The 16,512-nt window shown below is 38.3% G+C and overlaps 1 protein-coding gene across 2 annotated transcripts in view; it reads right to left on the minus strand.

Moving 5' to 3' along the window:
• The window catches only part of CNTLN (centlein), a 186,962-nt gene that overhangs the window by 145,481 nt on the left and 24,969 nt on the right, over positions 1-16,512 (minus strand). Inside the window, exon 3 of one of the 2 annotated variants that reach the window (XM_063129234.1) lies at positions 10,568-10,652. The exons of the other annotated variant lie outside the window; for it this stretch is intronic. Coding sequence (XP_062985304.1) covers positions 10,568-10,652 — 85 coding nt within the window. The remainder of the gene's footprint in view (positions 1-10,567; positions 10,653-16,512) is intronic. 2 annotated transcript variants of the gene reach the window in all.

Genomic DNA, 16,512 nt, shown 5'->3' on the forward strand with positions numbered 1-16,512 from the left:
AAGAGGGAGACAAAAATGGGGTTTAGTAGCATGGACCCAGATAGTACTGGGTTAACAACTATGAATAAGTCCAATCTGTAGAAACAGTATTTTCCATGGTCCACTGAGGGCTTGAAACCTGAAACATTTGAACAAAAGTTTCAAAAGAACAAAGGAGTTTCAAGTTTGACAATACACAGCCACAAAAAAAGTTGTAGGAAGATTTCCAGGTGGCAGCAATAGTCATGCCAGGCTGAAGGAATGGGGTAGGGGCAACCCCTTATCAAAGTTATCTTGTTTGTAAACAGAGACAAAAGGGCACTCAACAAAGAGAGTGCTGTGCCAGCAGCTATTCTGGGATTGACTTCCTTTAAAACACTGAAAACTTTTCAGTCTATACCTGGATATTTATCTGATTATGTATCGGGAAATCACTTTGGGCTGACCCATGCATATGTAATTATATTACCATTTTGCTTATCTTATAACTATTGAATCTTTATAGTTCCACTTAAGTTGGTATTGCTAGATTTGACCTTGCATACATGACCAGCAGAGCTATTAAACTATTTATCGTATATTCTTATATGATTTTTATATTTGACTGTTTTACTCCAAATTTATTTTTTATTTTTTCTCATTTATTACATTTCTATACTGCTCGTTAGCTGAAGCTGTCACAAAAGAAAACTTAAAACCATAAAATACAATAACCCAAGAAAATATAATATAAAGACCATAAGCTTAAAACAGAATAAAACCACGGTAGGAACCAAGATGAAAGCCAACAACAGAGGTAGAATCTAAATATGCATTAATACAGCCTGGGAAAATAAAAAAGTCTTTACCTGGTGCCAAAATTTCACAATGCAAGGGCTAGGCGAGCCTCTCCAGGGCAGTCATGCTATAACCAAGGTGCCACCACTGAAAAAGCCCTCGCCATAGCACGCCACTTCCCTCTGCCCCGACCCAGTTTCAACGTTCTGTGGCTCCTGGGAAACCTTTAGGATGCTTAATCTTCACTGGACTGTTGTTGTTGCTTTCCTTTTACGTTTTCCTTTAAACTTATATACTTCTGTGTACCTATGGGTACTTGCTATCTTGGGTGGCCCCATTCGATCACCTGAGTTTGCTGTTAGTGTGTACAAATGAGAACGGCATCAAAATGTTTTGGTATCATCATCCCTGATAGGAGTGCTCCTGTTCAGGGTTCCAAGCAGCCATGTCGTCCTTCAGAATACTAGGATACTCTAAGCCAGCGGTTCTCAACCTGTGGGTCGGGACCCCTTTGGGGGTCGAATGACCCTTTCACAGGGGTCGCCTAAGACCATCGGAAAACACATATTTCCGATGGTCTTAGGAAACTGTATTGACTGAACTATGTCATGTATCATCTTTTGTATTATTAAAGCTATTGTTATGTATTATTTTCATTAGCAAACCATCCCATGACAATGGATCGTGTAGAGAAGAACTAAAATAATTTTATGGTTGGGGGTCACCACAACATGAGGAACTGTATTAAAGGGTTGTATTAAACTGTATTAGGAAGGTTGAGAACCACTGCTCTAAGCCATAATCGGGAATCTGTACCCTCTTTCTCTCTCTCTCTCTCTCTCTCTCTCTCTCTCTCTCTCTCTCTCTCTCTCTCTCTCACACACACACACACACACACAGTAGGTTTTTCTTTTCCAATTGGTAGTCAATATCCCATGGCCACTGAGCATGTTTAGTCCACAGCTCTTTTTTGCTCCATTAGATATTTATGTGTTTAGTTTTTGTACATCTGAAAATGTTGGGATACCTCGAGATTAGCCCTGCTTGAATTTTAACCCTGTTGCATCTCACGACCTAAGTCCACATTTCGAGGAAGTAATGGTAAATATATGTGATGTTTAACCAAGGCCTGTAAAAAAAATTTGCAAAGAAGCTTGGGTAGGTCCTTCAGCCAACCCATGGTTCTTACTTCGCGCAGGCCAATTTTAAGCCTTCCAGAAATCATGTTGCGTTCCTTACAATTGTCCAAGACTTAGATGGTGCCTTGCAACTGGCACACTTTTTGTTTGATGAAATATTTCTATTTTACCACTAACATTTTATTGATGTTCCATCTTTCAGAAAATAAAGAAGTTAACATTACAGTAATTTCTTCAACAGTTTCATTTTAATATAATCAAGGTATTAAAAATTGGATTACTAAATAGGCTGGGTAACTGTTAAGAATGAGATGTATTAATGATAATTAATGCTCAAAGCTAGAGTTATGTTTCTTTCAATTGGACCTATTAAAAGGGGTTTTAATATAGATTTGCACAGCAAGCCAAAGATTTTCAAGTGGAGATAATGAGGCAGCTAGTACTGTTTTAACCCCTCTGGAGTATAATTGGTTGATAAGGTTTTGAAAGATTACAAGGTCTAGGACAAAAAGATTAGCTTTAGTCTCTTCAGATCAAAACTGAAAGCTAATTAAATAACAGTGCTATAAAATAGAAGGTAAAGGTTTACTGTACTTCTATTCATCCTTAATTTTCATCTCCCGAGAAAAAACAAGTGAGCACCTTTTCTTTACATTTATTTGGAGATTATTGCACACACTACAGAGAGAGCAAGCCTTCTATTGTCAACATGAGATACCATTAAGACCACTGACAAACACAGTATGTGATATGATATGCCCTGCCAATGCCGTAGTCACTACTTGGAATAAGGAGATGACTTGCGTACTTTGATCTCAAGTGTCCTCAACCCGATCATGGACCTATATCAGCACCTTCATATTCTGAGGAGCTGACAGCAATGAAATGCTTTGATCAATATTTAGAACACAGATGGAAGACTCATGATGAACATGACCAATCACAGGTAATAAACCATCTTAGAGCTTAGTCAGTGGTGATGGTGACAAGTAAATCTTACTTTTCCATTACCACTGTGTCTGCACAATGTGAGCCACTGAAGGTGTTTTTGGGTAGCAAGGAACCTCCTTTCTGTAGCCTCAGTGGACTAAGCAGTAGAACAAAACACCCATTTCACAGAAGGTAAATTGATGGATCTGTGAAATGGGTGTTTTGTTGCAAGAGAAAATTTTGTGACTCACCATTCACCCACCCACTATGGTAGCCATGGTGTTACAATGCCCACAACACTTTCTCAAAATTCCAAATGTGACTACGGGGCCCAAATGATTGTGGAATCCTGACCTACTCTAGTCCAAGGACTCATGATAGTTTTCTGTTAAAGAAGGACAGTCTAGTTTTAATGATTTTGCTAACCCATATGTCAAGAAGACCAAATAGCAATGCACAAATAACAAACACCAATTAGCTACCTAAAAGATGTAACAGAATATTCATTATGAACTGTGGGTCACCATGCATATACAATTTAGTCTTCATAAAGCTACTAATTATAGTCCTAACTTCTGTGTTAGGAAGTTAATATAGAACTTTCCCCACTACTAACTGCAATTATATAACCATTGATTAGATCAATTTAATTTGCAAAAATATTAAAAGTCAGAAATATATGCATATTCACATAGTTTTTTGTTTTGGGAGGTGATTCATTGGCTATTTGCATTCCTGCCATGTGGCCTTTTTCAAATATGAAGCTTAATCATACCTGCTATACGTTGGTTATTTAAAAACTGGGGAGAGCAATGTTGTCAGAAGAAAGACGTCTACTTTAATTGTTGTAACGTTTGGGGCCCAAAATAAGTTGACTGCTCAAGAGAGATGACTGTTGGAGGAGCTAATAAACATAGAAAAAGCAGGGGATGTGCAGTTTATTCCACCAATCACATGTGTTGGCAATAAATCCTCCAATGCAGGTAAGCTCCAACCATGCAATGGGGAGCACAGCTGAGTTGGTGAACAAAGATACTTGGCTCCACCTATTGCCATTGCTTGCCAGACTCTCATGACTCAGCTTTTCCTTGTGAAACAAAAGCTATGCCATATAGACCTGAACGATACTGCAGACAGAGTTCCAATTCACTACATTGGATGAGAATACTCTCAATGACAATATCATCAGCCCAGGGGAAGTACTGAGTGCACAACCAATGGCAGAAGTGGAAAGCCAAATGAGAGCATGTAAAATAGTGAAAATATCCAATGTGATACCATCCCTTCTTAATTAAACAAGTCTTCATTAGTACCTAGTTATAGGAACCACCTGTTGCTGCTGCTACCCATTACTCATCATTGTGGGTGTCCTATCTTTCCATAGGCATCTGCTCAACACAAACATACACCCATATATACACACAATGCTGACAGCCACCACCATCACCAACCCTTATGGATCCTGAGTAAGGTCTCCAGCAGAAGAAGTGGGCAGTGGGAGTCCAGCTGCTCTTATGTGGAGTTGCCAAGCTTTTTCTTCCAGCAGGGATCCCATGCCATTTAAAGCTGCTTGACAGAAATGTAGCCAATGCAAACTCAACCGGCTTGAGATGCAGAGATGGGGTTGGAGATGCTCCTGTGACTCTTTCCCTTGAAAGATGCTTCCCAGGCATCTTTCAAGGGAATAGGAATTCTTCAGAAACAGAAATATCAGCAAACAATTCCTGGGTGTTATTTTCAGAATTCAGAACGTACCTTCATGTTCCTGATGGAGCCACCCCTGCACTGGGTGCCCCCTTACATCTCACTTTGGTAAGGATGTAATCCCCAGTATTACCTCAAACCACCTGCCATGCCAACCCAGTCTCTGGGTTGTCAATCTGGTAACCATATATCAGGGTCAACAATGTCATCTCTTCCCACCCGGTTTGTTGCTCATTCCATTGTCTTGTGTGCACTTTTGACATTAATCCTGGGAAAGCATAGGTTACAAAGCCATCTTGGCTGTATCATATGATTGCCTTATAAAGCTGGCACACGTTTGCTTTTTACTTACAAAAAAGTAACTACATGCTACAATCCCTACTTATTATAATGGGAATTAGCCCATTACAATTGAGTTCACTTTTTAAAAAATGCTGTTTCATCTTAACAATGACAATGGCTGAACTATAATGGTTCTACGTTTTGCAGTAGGAGGGGCTGCAGACTTGTTAAAAAGAGAAATAACTGGTCTGCTCCTCATCATGTGGGGGACACAACTATAGTTCTAGAAGGGTTTTAAGGGACAAGCTATACATGCATCAAGTCTCCGGATAAAAGCATAGTTTCCAAATACCATGTACACAATGGCAGACAGCTATAATTCTGGACTTAGGCCAGAAAGAACAGGGTTCGAATCCCTGTTAGCCATGAAGTTCACTAGGTGACCCTTGGCTGGGCACTCTCTCTCATAGGTGTGCTGTGAGGATAAAACTAGGGTGACCATGTACGCTGCTGAGCTCCTTACAAGGAGGATGGAGTAAAACTGAATAAATAAATAAAAATGCCATGTTTGAAGCTAAATAGGTTCTTTTAAAAATATAGTTGTTAATGGTGTCTTTATTCTGTTTTTATTCTTTTATTCTATTTGTTCACTCCTCCAAAATCTTCAGATAGGGAGCAGTATATAAATACGGTAAATAAATAAACTCATTAGACTTTTGTAAAACAGTGCCTCAAAGTGTCTCAGGTGTTTTAACTATGTTAAGATATTTTAAACATGTGTATGTTTTAATAATTTCTCAGCCTTCTGTATAATGAATTAATTATTATGTTTTTACAGTCTTAATGATGTCTGCCACTGTTTCTCATTGGGTCTGGGACCATATAATAAATGATTATGATAAAGGCAAGGCTATCTGCACACATGGCCACTGGTTGAATGTACATCAAATTGCCATTTGTGCTAGAGATTTTTAAATGCTTTCATAGACATGCTTTAAGTTTGGATTAAGCACATGACAAAAAAAAAAAATCAAGATAAGAATCTCTTTTAATGGTATTTGAGTAGATCCTCTGCTGCTTCCAAGTGGCTGTGTTCAGCACTAACAGGGTTTCTGAAAACTAAATGTTAATAAAAGAGAGAAATGGACTTTTGTAAAGGTTTGTATTAGGTTTGAATGGGTCTTTCACTTCTTTTACTGCTGTGATTTTAAACTAGTGTGTTTATGTGTATAGAATAATTAATATCTGTTCACCAATAAAGCTAAGACTGCAGTCCTAGGCACACTTTATTGGAAGTAAGTCTTACTGAGCAAAGTGAGACTTACTTCTAGGAAACATTAGCTCAAGTTGCTCATATCTGAATCCAGTCTAAGTAAGCAACAACAAGCTTTCTCTCTAAAATAACTATTCCCATCTAGAACTCTTCTAAAAATAAGCAATTCAGAAGAAATCAAGAAGTTGAATGAAAGGCAACCTCTTTGGCATGAGTCAATAGATGAGCATGTTTGAGGGTCCAAACTTTGCCTTGGATCCTAAATTGTCCCTCCATTCATTTAAGGGGAGAGCAATTTCTGCCAACTTCCCCCTTCACCTGCAGCCTGCCACACCCTATTCCAGACCATTCCCAAGGCTCCTCCAAACCACAGGAGCAGATTTACATGAGGCACAGGGAAGGTGGGAAAATTCCTTTCATGGCAAGTACCTTTCAGTTAGGATCCAAGCTATCGTATGTGTTAGGTATGCATCTCAAGACAATTTAAATGCACATCTGAAAATGTATGGTGCAAATGAGACAAACACATATTTGGAAACAGTTGCGTCATACAAGTACATTTAGAATATAAGAAGACCTGTGCTGGATCAGGCCATCTAGTCACATATGGCCAACCTGCTGCCTGTGGGAAACCCACAAAAAGAGCATGAGTGCAGTCACACGCTCACTCATGTTCCCCAGCGACTCATGTACATAGGCACATGACCTCTGTTACAGGAGGTAGCATATAACCATCAGGACTAATAGATGTTGATAGCCTTATCCTAATCCAAAGACGTGGCCTAGCTAATGTTGTCCTAGCTAATTCCCATAGTTTAATTATCCACTGTGTGAATAAGTATTTCCTTTTATATGTCCTAAATCTCCCACCAATCAGTTTTAGGTTCTTTCCTGATATGAGTGTTGCTCTATTCCTTTGACTATTTTAGCTGCCCTTTTCCTAATTCTACAATATCCTTTCTTTTAGATACGGTGACCAGAATTGTACACAATATTCCAACTGTGTTCACACCATAAATTTCTATAAACAGAGTATAATATTGGCAGTTTTATTTATTTTTTATTCCTTTCTTAATTATGTCTAACATGGAATTTGCGTTTTTCACAGCAGGTGCAGACTGGGTCAACGTTTTCATCAAGCTGTCCATGACAACTGCTAGCTCAGATTCCATCAGTTTATATGCAAAGTTAGGATTTTTTGTCCCAACATGCATCACCTTACATTTATTTAGATGAAGCATGTTTGCCATTTCTCAATTAGAAGAGATCCTTCTGGAATTCTCTGCAATCCTTTTTTTGTTACAAACACCCTAGCATGATTCTTATGTTCTTAAATTGAAAAGCATTGGTCCCAAAACCGAGCCCTATGGGACTCCCCTGTTTACCCTTTATGCCTACTCTCTTCTTTCTGTTTTTTAACCAGTTACTGATGCTTAAGAAGATCTCTCCTCTTATTCTGTGACTGCTAAGTTTGAATAGAAGACTTTGGTGGGGGACTGTGTCAAATGCCTTTTGGAAGTCCAAGTAAACAACGTCTATTGGATCATCCTGTTCACATGTTTATTGATACTCTCAGCGAACACTAAAATGTTAGCGAGGCATGACTTACGTTCGTGGAATTCATGTTGATCCTTTTTCAGCAAGACTTTTCCTTCTACATACTTCCTAATTTTATCTTTAATAATGCTTCCAACCAATTTACCCAAAACAGGTTTTAAGCTAACAGGCCTGTATTTTCCAGATACCCCCTGGATCCCTTTTTAAAAGTTGGCATTATGTTGGCATTCTCCAGTCCTCTGGGACAGAGGCTGGTCCTAAGGACATGTTACATATTGTTGTTAGAAGATAAGCAATTTCATATTTGAATTCTTTAAGAACTCTAAGATGGATACTTTCCGGGCCCAGCAATTTATTAATTTTCAATTTGTCAATAAGATGAGAACTTCATGTCAAAAGATTCCTTATAAGCAGGTGTAAGTCTCATTAGAATGTGTGCAAGTTTGTACACGGGTCTAATGAGAGCACAGCACGTAACAAATATGTCATGTATACCAGGTATTTTTGAGAAACTGCCTGATCCTATGTGTATTTATTCAAAAGTAAGTGCCACTGAATTAGTGGTAACTGGGACTTGCTTCTATATAGGACTATAACCTGAACTGCATAAGACCTTTTTATTCTCCCAGTATTTTAACACTTCATTTTAACTTAAATTTAAATGTTACTGTTTTAACTCTGTATTTTAATTTTATATCAATTTTGCTGCGTGGTTTTTATTCTGGTTGTGCTTTTTATATGGTATTGTGTATTTGTGCTTTTAACCTGTTGATTGTTTTACTATGATTTTAATTTTTGTGAACCGCCCAGAGAGCTTCGGCTATTGGGCGGTATAGAAATGTAATAAATAATAATAATAATAAAAACTATTTCCCTCAATTCCTCAAACTAATTTCCTAAAAGCTTCAGTTCATACATCTGTCCTACATCTTCTGCAATGACGACAGATGAAAAAAATGCATCCAGCTTCTCTGTGATCTCCTTAGTATGTATTTAACTGTTGTCATCCAACGGTCCAACTGCCTCCCTAGTTGTCTCCTTTATCAAGGAACTAAGATTGGCTGCAACTCCCTATCATGTGAGCACTTTGTAGCAAATCCATGATTGCAGCTGTGTAATATGTGAAATGGCTTCAGCAGATACTTAAGTGAAAAGCACATGAATCCCAGTTCACCCAGATGCAGTGGATAAAGTTCTAAAAATTGATGAGAAAGACCTACGCTCATATCCCATTTCAACCTTGAAGATCACCTTGGGCCAGACACCATCCCCCAAGCTAACCTATTTACTTAATTAATTAAAAGATTTATACTCCCTATTTCCAAAACGTTCAAGGCAGTTAACAAAGAAAAAGAAATACAACTCACACACATATATATTATATTATATATAAATGCAATAACAATACGATCAATAAAACACTAAATTACAATAGAACATGTTTACAAAAACACTAAAAAGAATTACTTGGAAGGAACAGAGTAGCAAAATCTAGAAAGTTAAAATCATAAAAAAGCAGTAAAAACCCATTAACCAAAGGTCACTAAAATAACTAACAACTGAGAAAGGAAGGTCTTCACACTGTAGAGGAAGATGATCAGGGAAGGGGCAATGCAGATATCTCTGGGCTGAGGATTCCAAAGCTGAGGTGCGGTCACTGAAAATGCCCCTTCCCTTTGGTCCCAGGAGCACGTAAGAGGGCCTCTGTTGATTATCTCAATATTAGGCAGGCTCATATTGGATCTCAAACCACGTAGGGCTTTAAAGGTCATATCCAGTAATGTGAACTGGGCCTAGAATCCAATACATCTATTTCAACAACTGTATAACATGCTCATGATATTCAGTTCTAGTTAATAACCTAGCTGTTGCATTTTGAACAAGCTGAAATTTCCAAACTCTCTTCAAAGGCAGCATCATAGCATTGTTGTAAGAATAAGGATGGGGGGATAGAGTTGGGGGGACCACATGTTTCACTGAGCTCCTTGGAATAAAGGTGAGAGGAAAATGTAATTTTAAAATAATTTAAAAATTCAGTAGTGCTTATTTCTGAGTCCCTTGCTGTCTTGGTGCATATCTCATGTGTCTTCCATAGAAATGCAGGCACCAGTCTTTTCCTCTAAGGGAACGTAAAGCAACTGATCCTTTGAATATACCTATTCCCCAATAAATGATATGCAGTGGGTCAAAAGTAGTGAGAAGGCTAAAACCTTGACCTGACTATTAGGATTTTGAAGCACACATGCCTAGTTTCTACTAAGAGAAAAAAAGGCGAAGAAACGATAAGATACCTGTTAGCAAGATATGGATGCAATAGCAATAATCCAGCATAAACAACATTTTTGCAAGGAAGAAAAGTGCTCCAGTAATGAAAGACAAGGGACAAGACTATGGCCTAATTTCTGCTTATACCAATTGCAGGAAGGTTTGAGATAGAAGCTTTTGCACAGTAGTAGTAGTAGTAGTAGTAGTAGAAGAAGAAGAAGAAGAAGAAGAAGAAAAGTAAACAGAACAAATGGTGATAGATCACAAGATGAAGTACAGATTGTGCCACCTTTTGTGCATTTATTAGTAGGAAGCAGCCTGAATGTACTCTTGATTAAGCCATTGGAGTGCACAGTTATGCAGTGTACTTCCGCCTCTGTAACTCTGGACAGAAGAAAGAAAGAAAGAAAGAAAGAAAGAAAGAAAGAAAGAGTGAAAGAAAGAGTGAAATCCTGTTGCCAACGCCATGAGTCTCTCTCCCCTTTTCTCCTGCCTCTGCGCTGATAATTGGGAACAGTAGCTGATAGTACTCAAGGGACTGGATTAGGCCCTGGGGCTTCTAGTAGCTATACACGTTAGAAAACAGAACTTAAACAATACAGATTGCATCAAATTACAACAGCAATATTCTTCTTTCCTGAAGTTTAAATATAATACCAACCTGTTCCAATTCCTGTATTTTGCTGTCTTTAACTTGCAAAATTTCTAAAACCTTCCTGTCCTTGAGTTCAGCTTTCTGCTTTTCTCTAGAAACAAAAATATATTGACACTTATTAGTCATAATTTGCTGCTAATCATTTGAATTTTTCATGTCCTGATAATGAATGTCATTTTAAAGCACGGAAAATTAAATTATCTGAGGCTGACAGCCCTTGCAGAATTAATCATGGAACATATGGCAAGTGACAGCAAATTTTATCTGCAAACAACTAAGACAACTTTATTCTAACTGAAGCGGTGTTTATGATTAGATATGCTTACTTTCAAAAGAGAAAGAGATCTATGAGGTATTTTCCAAATGAAGCTTTTTTTGATGAACTCTTCCCCCATCATTCTCGTGCTCCTCCCATTATTGCTATCAAAGAAACCTTAGTTTCATGTTGGTGGTATAATAAGAGCAACATATTGAGGAAATCACTATTTTCCCATTGGTATACTCAAAAGTTATATTGTGTTAAAACTGTCAACAACTGGTAGATTTGGGGCAGAGATGTTCTGTTCCCTAATGATTTCTTACCCCGTATCTCCTCAATCAAGTTCCAGATGTGGCAAAATTCACAACCTGTGTATCATAACTAAGAGAATAATATAGCACCAAAAAGAGCAAATGAACAGTGGCAGCTACGCAGCAGCATTCATCAAGCTTGCTGGTGTGTGCTTTGTTTAGTTGTTTTACCCATTCATGCCGTTCTTGAACAAATCATGCTATCAATTACACCACAGGAGTTTTGATTTAGTCATGATTTATTTTATTTAGTTGTGGGCAATGTTTGGGGGAGGAGGAGCATTTCCCCAATGAAGACAAGCCAACTGGAGGTTCAAAGACCGCATGCAGCTCCACCTTCCTTCTGTCTAGGTCCCACTCCCACCTCATGCCAGGTTGTAGATGAAGGTGCCACTTCTCATGTGCTCTCTGTGATGACACCTTCCCTGATAAAAGAAGCATCTTCTGGGTGGGGTAGAAATGGGTGACTAGGTTATTTAGCCTTGTAAGCCAGATGCTCTCCAATCAAGCACCTCAGGAGGCATGTGAGCGCTACTGTCTGAAAGGCTCTGGACCCTTGAACAGCATGGGTGGTGAAAGTCTGGCACTTGAAGCTGAAGAAATTGGCTATAACAGCGAGATACTCAAGACAGAGTATACGAAGACTAGGGGATAAGCCACACCCAATGGCCATTCAGAGTTTAGTAGGCTTTGGCAACCATAGCTTTTATCCTAGGGAATGTCCATAGATCATGCACCACTTTTTACTGGGTTTGTAATTTTATTGCTTTCCAAAGTAAACAGTGCTAAGAAAAATATTATTTCGTATTTATAAAGCAGCTATAGGCAATGGATAAGGGAAAAGTGAAATAATTATGTACAAAAACAAATACAATGGCACATCTAACTCTGACTTAACTCTTAGAGCATAACCCTATGCATGGCTGGGTCATGCTGGTAATTGGTGGACTTTTATATACCTAAACATGCATAGTATTGCACCCTTAGTACCTATTTAGCCACTATGAAGAATAACTAGCAATAATGTGTTGAAAAAATAAATATGATGAAAGAAGCACCAAAATTCCCAGGAACAATTCCGGTCATAAAAAGACAAAAAGCACTATATAAATGCAGAGAACGTGCATCACTTTACACTTGCTTACACTGAACCGCAACTACCATTTGGATGCCCACTCTCCCAGCTCGGAGAAATCCTTTTGGAGCTCCTCACCACCTTGAAGAATTCGGGAACCTTGGCCACTTCACTGCTCACTCTTAATTCCAGATCATTTATGAACAAGTTGAAAAGAATTAGTCCCAGTACAGATTCCTCTGGAACCCCAAAAATTACTTCCCTCAGTTGGGAGAATTTACCATTTATTCCTATTCTCTGCTTTCTGCTCTTTAACCAGTTGCTGATCCATAAGAGGACCTCTCCCCTTATTCCATGACTGCTAAATTTGCTCAAGAGTCTTTGGTGAGGGACTTCATCAAAAGCCTTTTGGAAGTCCAAGTAAATGTCTACTGACATTCTTAAAGAACTTTAAAAGATTAGTGAGACAGGATTTACCTTACTCTCTCGCTTTATCAAATACACACATGGATTGGCCTATACCTGTTAATCCAGATCATCTGCCAACTATATAAATCAGGAGGCAACTAATCCTTTCTTAAACTCCACCACCATAATTTTTCATACATACAGGGACATACCAGGGTCTGATCCAAGCTTTCTCAGACCTCTCTTTCCCTTACTATACATTAAGATGACCCCCTTTATTTGTATATGATAGTCAAAGGTATACGACATTTGACCATGGAAATTTCAATTGGGTATTATGATGAATAGCCATTGATAAATATACCATAGACATGTGTATTCCTTAAGCTAGTGTCCATCACCACATTTTCTGTCAGTTAATTCCTTAAAATTAATATTCTATATATTAATTATATAGAATAATGGAATAGCTAGAACTTTGGTCTCATCCACATTCTTTTCCTCTTAACAGGAACACAAATGCTTTTGAAACTCCCCTGCTCTGGATTAAACAATGAGAATTGCAAGAACACAGCCAAATTCAATTTAACAAAGGATTCTTATTATTATTCGCATGAACCCAACATGAGTGTCTTTTTTCAGTGCCAAAAGTAAGACACATACTAAACGCAAGTCAAATATTCGCCTCAGAGCAGAATAATTATATATACACGTAACTGTCTAAATCCTACCATTTTTGCTTACAGTGGATGTGAGTAGAAGCCTTTAGCATAAATTAAAACCTGGTATAGAATTTTATCACCAGCTCCTCCTGGTGGCATAGGATAACTTCCAACACTCATTACAAGGAAGCTCCCAGAAGAGATGCTAAGTAATATTGCTGTATGCTTCTAGCTACTAGCACATCATTGAACCCACTGCTACATTTTAAGTATGATAAACGGGAGGAAAGTGGGGAAGCAGAGGAAAGGCTTGCTTATAAAAGTAAATGGCATAGTGGAAAAAATATGGTTGATTCAATTAATGTACACTGTACATGCCTACAATACATTAAAAAGTGCTCACCCAAATCAGAAAAAAAAATATTCAGGCACTGTCAAAGAGTTGATGATGATCAATGACTGAGACAAACTCCAGTTTAGCTAATTAGAACCACTGATGAGCAATAATGATGTGAGCTAAGAATATTTGCAGACTTCTTTAGGATGAAAAATGGAGTGAAGAGAGGCTGTCAATTTGTACAAGTTTTAAGCTCCAATCACTTTTCCCACGAGTACCACCTATTTTAAATGTTTAACAGAGCTGTATTTAACCACATGGATTTTTCACAGTCAGTTTTCACCAGCCAGTGAAAGCCAAAAAATCTGAGAAATTATTCTAAACCATTAACTAACAATTTTCTATTGCATATGGCCCACGCTATATATTATACAACATGACAGGATCATATTTTCTGGGATTTGGCCCATTTTTAATGAGTTGTCAAAAATGAAATATTGGAGACGACGAGGAAGCATTTAACTACGAATGAGGTGTGAAAACAGAACCTGCAGTTTCTAAAAAACCGCAAGTATTTTCAAAGGCACACTGCTGAAGTTTATAAAATATTATCTTTCCTATAATAAATATGCAAAGCAGTAGTGTTGAAGAGAAATTATGGGCATAAGCACAAATAAAGATCTGTGGTGCAAATCAATTACCTTTTTTGTAACATAAAGAAAAACATGGAGCAAGACAAAAAAAAATGCTACTTTGCCTTAGGGTAGCAAAGTGTTACAGATAAAAGACACTGGCTACAATCCAACAAGGTGCCAACAAATGGACTAGAAGGATTCATTTCTGCAACTTTTCTCCGGAAGTTCCCTTTGAACTGAGAAGTGGCATTTTAAACTCCCACACAGTCTTTGGATTTGGGAAAGCAGGATACTGAACAAATAAGTCTGAACACGTATGATGCAAAGAGAGTTTGGCCCTGAGCCGTGCCCAAGGGGGAGAATGGCTGGACCACATATGAACCACTCTAGGAACATGACGCTGCTTTATGGATTAGATGATTGGTCCATCTCACTACTGAGCTACACCATGACTAACAGCGGCTTTCCAGTGCTTCAGACAGGAGTGTTTCCTAGCACTACGTGTAGATGCCAGGGCTTGAATCGGAGACCTTTTGTAGGTCCTGCCTGTGCTCTGCCACTGAGCTATGAACCTATATTCCATGGAGGGACAGGGGCAGTTTTCTGCGGGGGTTAAATAGAATAGGAAAAGTTACTGGAAAAGCTTCCAATGACCTAAACTGACTGGGATCTGTTTTGGATTACAATCTCATCTAACCATAGAAATAGATATCTGAAAACTTTGAAGACCAGTTTAACCAGCATTATACCCATTCATTAAATTGCTAGTTACGTTTTTATAAAACAATGCATCCTTAGAAATTGAAAAATTTCCTGAGACAAATATTAATGGAATCTTTTCTACCCCAAATTAATGAACATGGGATACAACAATTAAATCATCAAACTAAAGGGGGGGGTGTAAGCACATGTGCAACCCTTTGTGATCCACAACCCAATACTTCGTATGTGCTGCATCAGGATAAGCAGATACTGAGAGAAAGCTGCTGTACAGAAGCCTGTCTACAAGGTTGTAGAGTGAGATTTCCTTGTCTGCAGATTACACAAGGAATTTGTATGTGCCATTTAGCATATATAATTGCTGTGCAAGAAGTTGTTTGATGCTTTTTGCAGAAACCTACTTCTGCACGCACAAAAGCTTTGGACTGCTCTCAGCATTTTTAATTCGTGTCAACAAGACCTGACTATAAATCCTGTATTAATGTGAATTCTCCGATTAAGGTGCATTATATATCCAGATGACCGTATCCAGATACATAATGTATGTGGCACCCAAGGTGTAAGTAGATGCTGATTTCTATTTGTATGGTTACTTTAAACGGCCACCATCTTGTGAGCTCGCACGTTTAATACTGTTGACAACCTCTCCCACCCTTCGCCCAAGCACAAAATGTATACACTGATTCATAAGGAACTTATGAAACTCATGATTTCAAAAGCGGCTTCGGTCATGTTCCTATCTCCTGGCGCAGCTCAGAGCGTACAGGAATAGGCAGCATTCCTTGCTCAGAGAACAGGGCCTGGGAGGAGCAGCTTGGGACAGAAGCCTGCAGTGGGGAAGGCGGGGGAAACGGAGCTCGCTGTATTCTCTTCGATGATGCCATGTATTGTCACCTTCAGAACTGTTCTACGAGTGCCACATTCCACCTAGGTGTTCCACAAGCATATCTGACATGACAACAGCATATCTGACATTTTACTGATGTAACGGGGTTTCCAACGAATCCTATAGCCTCTCAGCCAGCAGATTTCAAGAATACAATTGCTCTTTAAACCTCTTAATACACGCGAAAGGATTTGAAGAAAAAAATGGAAAGCTCAATGCTGCCAAATTTTATTTTAAATTTAAAATGAACCCTTTTAAAATAAACCCTTCAAAACCCTAATTTACCAGGTAGGAAATATTTGAGCCTAAATGTCCATTATTTCTTATAACATAATGAATATTTAAAGAATGTATGATCAATACAAACTACATTTTTCTATCATGATTTCAAATAAAAAATAAATGTTTGCTTAACCAGTTATGTCCTTGCTCTGTACTGTAAATTCCACAGCGTGCTGCTTTGTCTATCAGAGCAGCTCAATTCGAGAAAATGAATCGTCTTTTTGAATGTGTAGGCTCAATGATTAAAAGCAATTATGATTTTTTAAAACTATGCACATTGAAGACTCTTTTGGTATTGCAGCATATTGCAGAGGTTATGGCTAAAGTACTAACTTGAACACTTTAAGCATCATATTTCTTAATTTTGAAAACATCT

This window comes from Elgaria multicarinata, chromosome 6 (assembly GCF_023053635.1).
Source record: "Elgaria multicarinata webbii isolate HBS135686 ecotype San Diego chromosome 6, rElgMul1.1.pri, whole genome shotgun sequence".
Classification (NCBI taxonomy): Eukaryota; Metazoa; Chordata; class Lepidosauria; order Squamata; family Anguidae; genus Elgaria; species Elgaria multicarinata.